This window comes from Daktulosphaira vitifoliae, unplaced genomic scaffold, assembly GCF_025091365.1.
Source record: "Daktulosphaira vitifoliae isolate Bord-2020 unplaced genomic scaffold, ASM2509136v1 Scaffold_1, whole genome shotgun sequence".
In the NCBI taxonomy this organism is placed as follows: Eukaryota; Metazoa; Arthropoda; class Insecta; order Hemiptera; family Phylloxeridae; genus Daktulosphaira; species Daktulosphaira vitifoliae.
Genome location: NW_026099572.1, coordinates 19,183,426 through 19,195,749, shown reverse-complemented (window position 1 = coordinate 19,195,749; position 12,324 = coordinate 19,183,426). Strand labels below are relative to the sequence as shown.

Sequence of the window (12,324 nt, the reverse complement as noted above, 5' to 3'; positions counted from 1 at the left end):
AACACATTGTACATCTATTTTATCATTTTTTTCAAGAAGAAAACATAATACTATTAAATTATACATTTATTTTATTACAATGATACTTAAAAGATAAAATATTTTTAAAAATGGATAAGGTACAAAATATTTTATTTGGCAATTGTATATCAGTAAAAATTTAAAAACTTAACAAGGATATAAATTACAAAATTGATAAACCATAAAAATCACTTATCACATCTATTCCATAGAAACAGTAGTATAACCAAAATTTTAAATATTTTTGATTGTTTTCTTAGTCATTTAATTAAAATTAGAGTTTACATAATTGGGAAAAAATGTAGTTTTCAGAAAGAATTAAACATAGGTATCCCAACGTGCTTATCCTAATATAAATGATTTAGTTATTAATATTTGCAATTTTAGAGTATTCACAGAAATTAAAAACAAGATAATGAAAAGCAACTAATTATTTAATGCATTATATTTATGCAGTTATTAATGACAAATGTAAGTGTTTTTTTTTAGTTTTCTACTAATAGCCGGTCAATGATTTTGATTGAATACATTGAATACATTATTCAGTGTATTCAAAAATAATCATATTGAGATAATTTTAATAAAATAATTGAAAAAATATTTTCATCTAAAAAAAAGGATGTTAGTCATTCGTATTTAATCAACTCGTTTTTGTAGGCGTATTAGTTTTAGTGGTATCTTCGTCATATTCATATTTTTCATTGTCATCGCTGCCATCTTCGGATTCTTCGCAACCATCATCATAATCATCTTTGTCGTTAATTTCATCATCTTCTTCTTCTTCATTTTCATCATCTTCTTCTGCTTCATTTTCATCAATCGATTCTTCCGAATTTTCTCGGTCGTCCTAAAAATATATTAATTTTAGACCAAAGTTTTTACAATACAGCAACCAAAAATACAAAATTATATGAGGTATACACACAAAGGATATAAATAACCTGAACAAAAATAATCTGACTACAAATATTGTCGCATTTTTTGAACCAAATTATTTTTCTCATTACAAAAATTAAGAATGTCCAATAGTTTATGAAAATATAAGTCTTGCCCAGAATCGAACACTATTTATAATGTTGTTGGCCCCATTTATTTATTAAAAACTGGAACTAATCTTCGTTTTTCCCTAATAAAGACTATTAAAAATCTTTCACTACGTAGGTCCAAACCTTGTGCTCTGAAGCAATATCTCACGGTAATTCCAGAGCGTCCAACATTATGTCAATCGTGTTGAAAAAAAAAAGATCCAATCCTTGAATAGCATGAGAACAAATATTGCAGACGTTGCCATTTTCCAATTTAAAGAATTTATTAATTCATTAAATTAAATTAAAATTTTATACAAAAACAAAACTTGGTTTTGTTTGTATATAAAAATTTGTTTAGATCTTAATTGCATCGTAATAAATTCATAATAGTATATAAGTTAGGTATTATTACCTAAACAAACTAGTATATTTACTAAAATAATTTAAAATTGAAAAATTGAAAGTTTTAATTATAGTTGGAAGTTTTAATATTTTGTTGTAAAATTAATCTGTGACATTTACGTAGTGTTACTTAACAGGATAACTTGTTAAAAAACATGTATATTAACGGAAACCACGATTGTTCAACATCATATTAACATTGGTTAAACGCAACAAAAACATATCTTACCAACTAACTATGAATTTTTTACAATCTTATTACTTGTTAACAAAGGTTAAATATTCGTCAAAATAAGTCAAGTAAATATTCGGATATCGACTAGAAAAATAAATTGCCACTTTAATCGGCATCGCGTTAGAGACCTTTTAAGTATAATCAACACCATTAGAAAAACGAGTAATTAAACCATACTTAAAGGTCTAAGAAACGAAGGTAATCGACAAGCAAATTATATTTTTAATCGATATCCGAATATTAACTTGACTCAATTAATATTGACTCCCTATATCTTAGTTCATTATAAAAAATAGTGGAGACATTGCATAGTTGGGTTCAGTATAGATTTAATCTGACAGTGATTAAAATCACTATCATAAGAAACGCTTCGATGCAAATCTGTAGATAGTGTTTAATTTTAAAAAATTGATGGATAATTGCAAAAGCAACATCAACTTCTATTAAAATAAAATACAAAACCCATAATTTTCATACAAAAATAGCATATTTTTGAATATGGTAGCCATTTGCGTATAGAAGATAGGTCGTCGGGACAAATTTTTTTTTTTCTACGGCAGCCGTTTAAATGTAGAAGAAAAAGTGTCGGGACAAATTTTTTTTTCTACGGCAGCCGTTTAAATGTAGAAGAAAAAGTGTCGGGACAAATTTTTTTTTTTCATTTTATAGTACATAAAATAAGCTTTAATTTGATATATGTTTAAAGGACGCAGTATTTCCGGAACATTTTCAAAAATTAAGTTGAAAAAGTTAGTTTTTGTAAAAAAGTTGCTATTTTAAATCCCCCCTGTGAGCAGAATAAGTGTTAGATTTTCAAAAAAAAATGATATCAAATGAAAGAAAATTACCTAAGGTTTCAATATAAAGAAATATTATTTTGATTAGTTAATATTTGAAAAAGTTATGGCAGTTTTAAGTACAAAAAACATCGTTATAAAAGGTGATTTTTATCGCAAATATTACATTTTTTTTATAATTTCGACAGCCATTTGCACATAGAAGATAAGGTGTCGGGACAAATTTTTTTTTTTCATTTTATAGTACATAAAAAAAGCTTTAATTTGATATATGTTTAAAGGACGCAGTATTTCCGGAACATTTTCAAAAGTTCAGTTGAAAAAGTTCTATTTTTTATACAATGTTTCAAAGTTTGAACCCCCCCTATATAAGGGGAAATTGTCTAATTTTAATAAAAAGTATGTCAAATGGAAGATGTACTTATAATGTATTTAGAAAAAAAAAAATTGTGCTGATACATGCATTTTTCGAAAAGTTATAGCATTTTTAAGTTGAAAATTAAAAATTGAAAATCGAAAATTTTAACACAAAAATAGTGTTTTTTTAACTACGGCAGCCGTTTAAATGTAGAAGAAAAAGTGTCGGGACAAATTTTTTTTTTTCATTTTATAGTACATAAAATAAGCTTTAATTTGATATATGTTTAAAGGACGCAGTCTTTCCGGAACATTTTCAAAAATTAAGTTGAAAAAATTAATTTTTGTAAAAAAGTTGCCATTTTAAATCCCCCCCAATGAGCAGGTTAAGTGATAGATTTTCAAAAAAATAATATCAAATGAAAGGTAAATATCTAAGGTTTTAGTATAAAAAAAAATTATGTTGATTTGTTGATTTTTCAAAAAGTTATGGAAGTTTTAAGAAAAAAAAGTGAAAAAATTTCGAAAATTAGCGATTTTTAAATTTGTAATTTTTTTGGATATTTCCCCCATTTGCGGGGAACGAGGGAATTTTTTTCAATTTTTAAGGGTAATGTCTTCAACTAGATACGATTTATGATCTTTTGAGGTATTTTTGAAAGAAATCGGTCCAGTGAGAGCTGAAAAAAAGTGGCAACAGACATAAAAAAAAAAAAAAAAAAAAAAAAACACATCATAGTAAAATTAATACCTTCTCCGCTTCGCATCGAAGCTAAAAAATGGTATTATTAAGATTAATATGCAGCCAGTTAATTTTATAATAACTATTTATAACAAATTTATCAGAAAAGCACGATTTTTTTTGCATTTTTATCGTAATAAATCACATGAATAGAAATCATGGTAATAATTTCTAATTAACTTTTAGTGTTTAAAAAATTCTACAATTGAAATATTCAGAACTGAATTAATTTTAATTTACTTAATTAAAAAAATCAATCAAAATGTTGTTAAAAAAATCTACTCAATTGAACTTATTATAAAAGTTGATTATAATTCTAAAAATGTTTTTATTAAAATTCAGATGAAACTAAAAACATTTTTTTTTTAAACTTATGCTTTATATAACATTGTTAACATGTTTACAAAAAAATTGGAATATTATAGACTGGCAGTAACACAAACAGAGTTAAAAAATTAATAAATTATAAAGTAAAATTATTTACTTTTGTAGTTGAATACTTTTATCATATCACATCTAATTTGAAAATAAACATTTTAAAAATATTAGAAATGAATGATTTTAATTGTTTGTGCTGAGAAAGCTGGATAAGCAACTTTTTATTTGATTAAGGGATTTTTTCAATTTTTGAGGGTAATATCTTCTTCTTCTTCTCCTCCCTCGCCTTAATCCCAACTACTTGGGGTCGACCACCCTTATCCTAAACTTCCACTTGACACGATCTCCCACATCTTCTACGCTCACTTCAGCTGTCCTCATATCACATTCAATAACATCTCTCCATCTATTTTTTGGTCTTCCTCTTCTTCCTTCGACATTCATTTCTACAACTGTTCTTATGGCTTCCGATTCTTTTCTTCTCATAACATGACCAAACCATCTAAGTATATTTTCTCTTATCTTATCCACGATTGACGCTACACCTATACTCCCTCATATATGCTCGTTCCTTATTCTATCTTTTATAGTCACTCCACTGATCCATCTAAGCATTCTCATCTCTGCTACATTTATTCTCTGCTCTACTATCTTATCAACCACCTCACACTCTAAACCATACATCATAGCTGGTCTCACTACAGTCTTGCAGAATTTACCTTTCAGCCTCATAGGAATTCTTCTATCGCATAAGACACCAGACGCTTCTGTCCACTTCAATCACCCGCATTTAATCCTGTGTCTTATATCCTTGTCAATACTACTACTCTTTTGCACAACTGACCCTAAATACTTAAAACTCTCTACCTCTTCAATCACGTCCTCGCCTATAGTCACTGACCTTCTTATTTTGCCTAACTCGTGTTCTCCTTTATTACTTGTCTTACTTCTACTTATGCTTAAACCCTTTTCTTCAAGATTTGATCTCCACGCCTCTAGCCTTTGATTAATTTCCTCCCTATTTTCTTCTATTAACACTGTATCGTCAGCAAACAACATGCAACAAGACACCTCTCCTTGTATTTCTCTAGTAATTTCATCCATCACTATAGAAAATAAGTAAAGGCTTAATGCAGAACCTTGATGCACTCCTAATCTTACCCGAAAACCTTCTTTTACTCTTCCCACACTTTTTACCCTAATACAAGTGCCATCATATAAATCCTCTATTATATTATTATACCATTTTGGGACTCCTCTTCTCATTAATGCCCACTTTAGAACCTCTCTCGGCACTCTATCATACGCTTTTTCCAAATCTATAAATACCATACAAAGCATTTTCTTTTTTCCCTAAACTTTTCTATTAGTTGCCTCACACAAAATACTGGATCCATTGTTGACTACAGGCATAAATCCAAACTGGTTTTAAGATACCGATGTCTCATTTTTTATTCTCTGGTCTATTACCTTTTCACAAATTTTCATACTATGACTCAAAAGCTTTATGCCTCAATAATTTCCACACTCCTGTATGTTACCTTTACCTTTAAATATCGGTGCAATACTATTCCTCCATTCATTTGGAGTTTTCCTTTTAATAAAATTTTATTTAAAAGTTCCTTCAACCACCTTATGCCAACACCACCTAATATTTTCCATACTTCTATTGGCACTTTATTCCACGAGATATCCTCTAATGTCTCTTTTGGATACACGTCATTCAGTAATTTTTCAAAATACTCTTTCCACTTTTTATCATCATCACTCGAGAGTACCCTATTATCATTACTTTTTATACACCTTATATAATGATAATCTTTATTTCTTTTTCTCTCTTAATTTAGTAAGTCTATAGATTTCTTTCTCGCCTTCCTTTGTTCCTAGCCTATCATAAAACTAATCATACCTCTTTAACTTCGCCTTACTAACTGTACACTTGGCTTCTTTGTACAAGCGTTTATACTCCATCCAATCTTCTCTCCTTTTGCTCTTCTGCCATACTTTGAATTGCTTTTTCTTACTTTCTATGATTTCTTGAACGTCCTCATCCCACCACCAGGTTTCCTTGTTTCCTGGTATTCGACTCCTACTTTTACCAACAATCTCTTTGGCAATATTCTTAATACAACTAGCAAATCTATTTCACACATCATTTATGTCTCCATCGACATTCCACACTGTCCTCTCTTTTACCATCTTGACAAATTCTTTATCATTTTCCCCTTTCAATTTCCACCAACGGATTTTCGATTTTTCTCCCATGTTCCTTCTGTTTCTGTATATTCTTTTCCCGGTACACCAAAACTCCATTAACATCAGTCTATGTTGTGTAGTTACACTCTCGCTTGATATAACTTTACAATCGTTTACTCGCTTTACGCTCTCTCTCTCATATAAAATAATCAATCTGTGATCTATTGTTCCCGTTCTTATAAATTATAAAATGTTCTTCCCTTTTTTTTGAGAGAGAGAGTAATATCTTATATAAAAAAATACGAATTGCAATCATTTGACGTATCGTTGAAAAAAGTAGGTCAAGTGAGGGTTGGAAAATAATTCGCAGCTACAAAAAAAACCACATAGTAAAATAATATTAACATGAATAAGAAATTTCTTCTCGCGAAGGGAGACTACAGTGGTGAAGACCTTGATATTTATTGAAGTTATTGAATTTAAATGAGACAAAAATCAAATGACTTGAACATTTTTTTCTAACTCAAAAAGAATAAAGAAAAAAATGCAAAAATTAATTGCCACAGGTGGATTCGAATCTCGTATCTTAAGCGTGAAAGACACAAGTGTTACTTATTTAGCAACTCTTCGTCGCTTTCGTCGGCTGATAAATTTGGCAACTTAAGCTAATTCAAATTTTAAAGTAACTTTTTCGACTTTAAAAAAGCAAAAACATGTAAAATCAGGTCTAGAGTCAGATTTTCAAAAAAATGATCTAAAGTTTCAATATAAAAAAATATTAATTTGATATGTTAATTATTGAAAAAGTATGGTAGTTTTAAGAAAAAAAAGTGATAAAAATGTCAAAACTTATCAATTTTAAAAATTTTAATTTTTTTTAGAAATTTCCCCATCTATAGTAAACGAGAGAATATTTTTCAATTTTGAAGAGTGATTTCTTCAATTAGATACGATTTGTGATCTTGATGTATTGTTGAAAGAAATCGGACCAGTTAGAGCTGAGAAAAAGTGGCAACAAACATAAAAAAAAATCACATGGTAAAATTAATACCTTCTTTAATGCCAACTTATTGTAAGTTATTTTCAATTATTGATGAAAAAAAGTCGAAACTTAAATTACCCATTATATATAATTTCTTAACTACAAATGCATCAAATGAAACAATGACGTAAAACAAAAAGCAAATTACCAAGGAAGCAATAGATAAAGCAAAAGATTATTTAAATGATTAATTGAGAAGAAAATATAAAAATTCAAATACTGATGAATATAAAAGGATATATAGGACTTTAAGAACTTTGATTATAAGGAAATGACAAGCAACGAAGGAAAAATACCTAGAAGAAATATGTAAGGAAATAAACATTTTGGCGAGAATGGGCATTCTTTTTACTTCAAAAAACATTGATCTTGATATTAGAAAGGATCTATTAATAACATACATCTGAATCATCATGTTATATGGATGCGAAACAGGGACTATTGCAAGAGAAGAAATTAAAAGAATAGAAGCATTCGAAATGTGGCGCTACAGAAGGATAAAAAGATAAGTTGGACTGATAAAATAACTAATAAAGAAGTTTTAGAAAGGGTATCTGAGAGTAAATTAATATGGAAGAATATAAAAAAAAGGCGAAATTAATTAATAGGCCATACTTTAAGTCACGATGGGTTGCTATTATTAATCTTAGAAGGAATAATCGATGGAAAAAATCATAGAGGAATACCAAGATTGCAATACGCAAGTCAGATAATAAAAGATCAAGGATATAATTCATATCAAGAGTTGAAGAGGATGGCTAATGAAGGAGAAATATGGAAGTTTCTGCAAATTAATCATTAGATTGAATACTGCAAAAGAAGAACCTATTTGATAAAAGTTTACTTTATAATTAATGAACACAAACTGCTTACAAAATGTAGTTAAAACACACTTATAGTAAACACGTATTTTAAATAAAACTTACGGGTATTAAGGACAACGTAACTTTACTGGAAACTACTGATTCATAATTTTCTGTTTCACCTGGTGTATTATGTGGACCATCACTAACTAAAAGTTGGGAGTGCTTTGGGATTGGGCCAGGAATAAACAAAGATATTGGTTCAGAAGTCGTTTTATCTATTTCGAATTTTTTAATATCTTGCTCTTTTGGGGTCCAATAATGACCTCCTTCGACTCCTTCAGATGTCTCCATATTGACAACTTGAATAACTTTCTTGCCCAAAACTTCTGATCTAGGAGACATATCACCTTCTTCTACGTCATTACAGAGATTTTTATCACTTTTGTTGGTTATGCTTAAATCTGTACTACATGTAACTTCGGAAATATCATTTATAGATTTACTATCAACACATTCCGCTTCTTTTGGACAAGTCTCGTGTTCCTATATTAAAGTATAATAACTTCAGTTTGACAAAACTTAACAAGATTTGTTTTGTGTATTTAAAAGCATACACATTACATACAGAAAGCTGTACAAACTAAGCTAAACAATCTTACAAAACATTTTAAAAAATTTAAATAAAATTTATGTAAACCACACGATCTATTATTGAAGACTAAATGATACTTTGTCACTGGCCTAACTACTAAATTAACCTCAAATAATAAAAAAGCAAAACGAAAATATATTTTAATGGTTAAAACCCGTCAGACTAGGGATACCTCATCTTCAAGTATTGTGTGAACTTTTTCACTTTCAATTAGTGACGATAAAATTTCCCGATTCACATCCTCCAACAGAGATGAAAATGCATTCACGACTAAGTTTTAAAACAAACAAAAAATCAATTTTGTTGATTTTATGTATTTATTTTTTTATTAGATTATTCATTAATAATTTTTTAGAATTTATTATTCCTCATAATATAATAATTGAAGTATTCGAATTAAGAATTACAAAAATATACTTTTTAACACCCAAAAATATTTTAAAATTTATATTTTTTACGAGCAAGTTATATTTTAAATGGTTTTATAATGTATTTTTGTAATTCATACTGATTTTGATAAAATATATCACTGAAATTAAAAATTAAAAATTACGCATAGACTTATTTTGAAAATAATTCTACTTATACAGTGACTTTCTTTCAATTGAAATAAATAATAATAATTTAACTAACTATTAAATTTTTCAACGTATCGGTTTTCACAAATGTTATATCACATCATGAAATGCAACGTAAAAATTCCTACCAAACGTGTTAATCTTTTTACAAATTAGTGCAATGCTAGGAAACTATGACCAAAAAATGATTAAAAATCTCATGCGCCATGAAATTTTATAAATCACTCAAACCTTAGTCCCTTCCATTCTATTGCACTCAGACGCCAAAATCATTTGTTTAACAATGCGTTCCATCGCAGCCTCAGTTTCTTCTAGCTTACGACGGAGCGCATCGATTTCTATTTCGCCTACACAAACAAAATTTAATAATAAAAGACTCGTTTTGATAAATTAAATGAATTATTTTTATCGTAGCATGACTAACACTAAATATTAATAAATATGGTATCAAAACGAACTGCTTAAAAAAATAAGGGTTCATAATAAATTTTAACAAATCTTTAATTAACTCATTTGAGTAATAATTAACAACTTATAAAGCAATTAATAAAAATGCTTACTTGTATCTTTTTCAACAAATCCTACACAATTCCGGGCATATTATAAATGTTATAAAAATAAATATTAATATAAATTTCTTTTCAAATAATTATGAACATCTATCGTTACCTAATTTAGGATGCCCATTTTGTGTTAGTTGTTGTTTACTATCATTGTTATCGTCATCGTTCAAAGAATACTTCCGAGGTAAATATTGTTTTTCATAAGGGTAATTTTCATCTTCATTTTTCTTCGTAAGCAACTATTAAAATTTTTATCAATTAGCATAAAAAAAAATATTTAAAAAAAGTTATACTTAAACATTCTAAATATATTATATTTTACCTTCATCATTGTATAAACGAAAAATAAAATTATGCCGATTGTATACATTGGCATTAATATATTCATGGTACTGCCTTCGCCTCCTCCAAGTCTATTATTTGCACCACCCATACCTGGCATTGGTGGTTTTGATCCTTGAACTGTTGGCTAAAATACACAATTATTTTTCATTTTAAACTCTAAAAAACAGATAAAACATCCTACTTAGTGCTCATACTTGAAATCCGATTTACAAACTCCTAAATTAATCATTAACAACTTTCTTCAAATTTTAGCATTGAGTAATAAAAAATATAATAATTTATTTTCGTTTCTATGATTGATCATGGAAACGATATAGAAGAATTAAAATATGTCTAAACAAAATTATTATTACAATAATACAAAAGTATTATTAATATTGTTAAGGTCAACCACCAGTTATCGTAAAAAAATCGAAATTAAAAAATTATTGTATTGACATTATTATCTTTTCCAAATAATAAGTATGTAACTTATTATAACTGTGGTTTCACAGGAATAATGTGACAAAATTGTTAAATCTAAACTAAGATAATGTAAACATTTTATAAGCCCTCAAAGTTAGTTAAAAAAAAATGTTAATTTTAAAAAATAAAACATGTAGTTTAAAGTTGAAAGAATCAAAATTTTGATAAATATTCATAAATGATTCTCAATTGTCAAAATTCTTATCGCATCAGTAGTTTAGTTATACTATTGGATTAAAAAGAAGTTGTTCATTAATAAAAAACGGGCGGTATCTGCACGCCATGACTGGACATACCATAAGATAGTTCATGTTGTCCTCCTCAAATGCCACTCCTACTTTACTACAAGTTATAGCTTTTACGAGTGAAAGTTTGAATATGAATGAAATAATACTTTTAATCAATTTTTAATCTTTTAAAAAGAAAATTATTGCATATAATTTTAGTAAACATTTTATCTAATTGTAAAAGAATGTAATTTATTTTTTAATTTTCCTAACTCTTTTTAATTATTACAAAAAAAAAATAATAATAATAGCACAGTGACGACGTAAAATAATTGTCACGAGCATTTGGCTCGATGCAAATCTGTAGCGTTTAATTTTTAGAAGGTATTATTGAGTTATTCCACAAACAACAAACAATCTTCGTCCCATAATTATATTTTGATTAATAGTTTATTTATAAGTATAATATATCAATAAATACTTATTACAGTAATTTAATTTAATATTATAATTTTTAAAGATAAATTATAAAAATGTATAAAGCAGTATATATAGTTACTATGGTAAACATGTATAAAAATTGAAAACATTGATACTAAATTTTTTTTTTAATATGAATACCGTGGTCTACAAGAAATTATCATCAGAATCAAAAATATACTTCTCTAAACTAATTTTTTACGCTGATTTCATATCTGTAATTATATTTGTTCTGTCATCGCTAATTTTTGAGATTATTACTAATTAGATAATGAGTATTTATATCTAAAACATATCAAAATGTACAAAAGAAATAATATTTTATTTTTTACAATAGCTGTAACAATAGTAACTTTTGTTACAAAAAAAAAACCCAGCACAGTGGGGTAGCGGAACAGTGGGGTAGCGGCACAGTGGGGTCGTGGCATAGTTGGGTCCAGTATAGATGATATCTGACAGTGATTAAAATCACTATCATAAAAAACGCTTCGATGCAAATCTGTAGATAGTGTTAAATTAAAAAAAAAAAAATTGTTAAAATAGCATATTTTTGAATATGGTAGCCATTTGCGCATAGAAGATAGGTCGTCGGGACAAATTTTTATATTTCATTTTATAATGCATAAAATAAGCTTTGATTTGATATATGTTTGAAGGACGCAGTATTTCCGGAATATTTTCAAAAATTAAGTTGAAAAAATTAATTTTTGTAAAAAAGTTGCTATTTTAAATTCCCCCTAATGAGCAGGTTAAGTGATAGATTTTCAATAAAATTATATCAAATGAAAGGTAAATACCTAAGGTTTTAGTATAAAAAAAATTATGTTGATTTGTTGATTTTTCAAAAAGTTATGGAAGTTTTAAGAAAAAAAAGTGAAAAAATTTCGAAAATTAGCGATTTTTAAATTTGTAATTTTTTTGGATATTTCCCCCATTTGCGGGGAACGAGGGAATTTTTTTCAATTTTTAAGGGTAATGTCTTCAACTAGATACGATTTGTGATCTTTTGA

At 27.6% G+C, this 12,324-nt stretch overlaps 1 protein-coding gene across 7 annotated transcripts in view; it reads right to left on the bottom strand.

Annotated features, from left to right (window-relative positions):
* Window positions 1–48: 48 nt before the first annotated feature.
* The window catches only part of LOC126896907 (resistance to inhibitors of cholinesterase protein 3), a 20,252-nt gene continuing 7,976 nt past the window's right edge, over window positions 49–12,324 (bottom strand). For 4 of the 7 annotated variants that reach the window (XM_050670075.1, XM_050670074.1, XM_050670076.1 and 1 more), the window contains 6 exons: window positions 10,120–10,266; window positions 9,904–10,036; window positions 9,795–9,815; window positions 9,466–9,581; window positions 8,125–8,547; window positions 49–868 (listed from right to left, as the gene is read on the bottom strand). In XM_050670075.1, the coding sequence (XP_050526032.1) occupies window positions 662–868; window positions 8,125–8,547; window positions 9,466–9,581; window positions 9,795–9,815; window positions 9,904–10,036; window positions 10,120–10,266 (1,047 nt within the window). In that variant the 3' untranslated portion in view covers window positions 49–661. Of the gene's footprint in view, window positions 869–8,124; window positions 8,548–8,828; window positions 8,927–9,465; window positions 9,582–9,794; window positions 9,816–9,903; window positions 10,037–10,119; window positions 10,267–12,324 lie in introns of all 7 variants that reach the window. The other 3 variants (XM_050670078.1, XM_050670079.1, XM_050670080.1) reach the window with 3 other exon arrangements.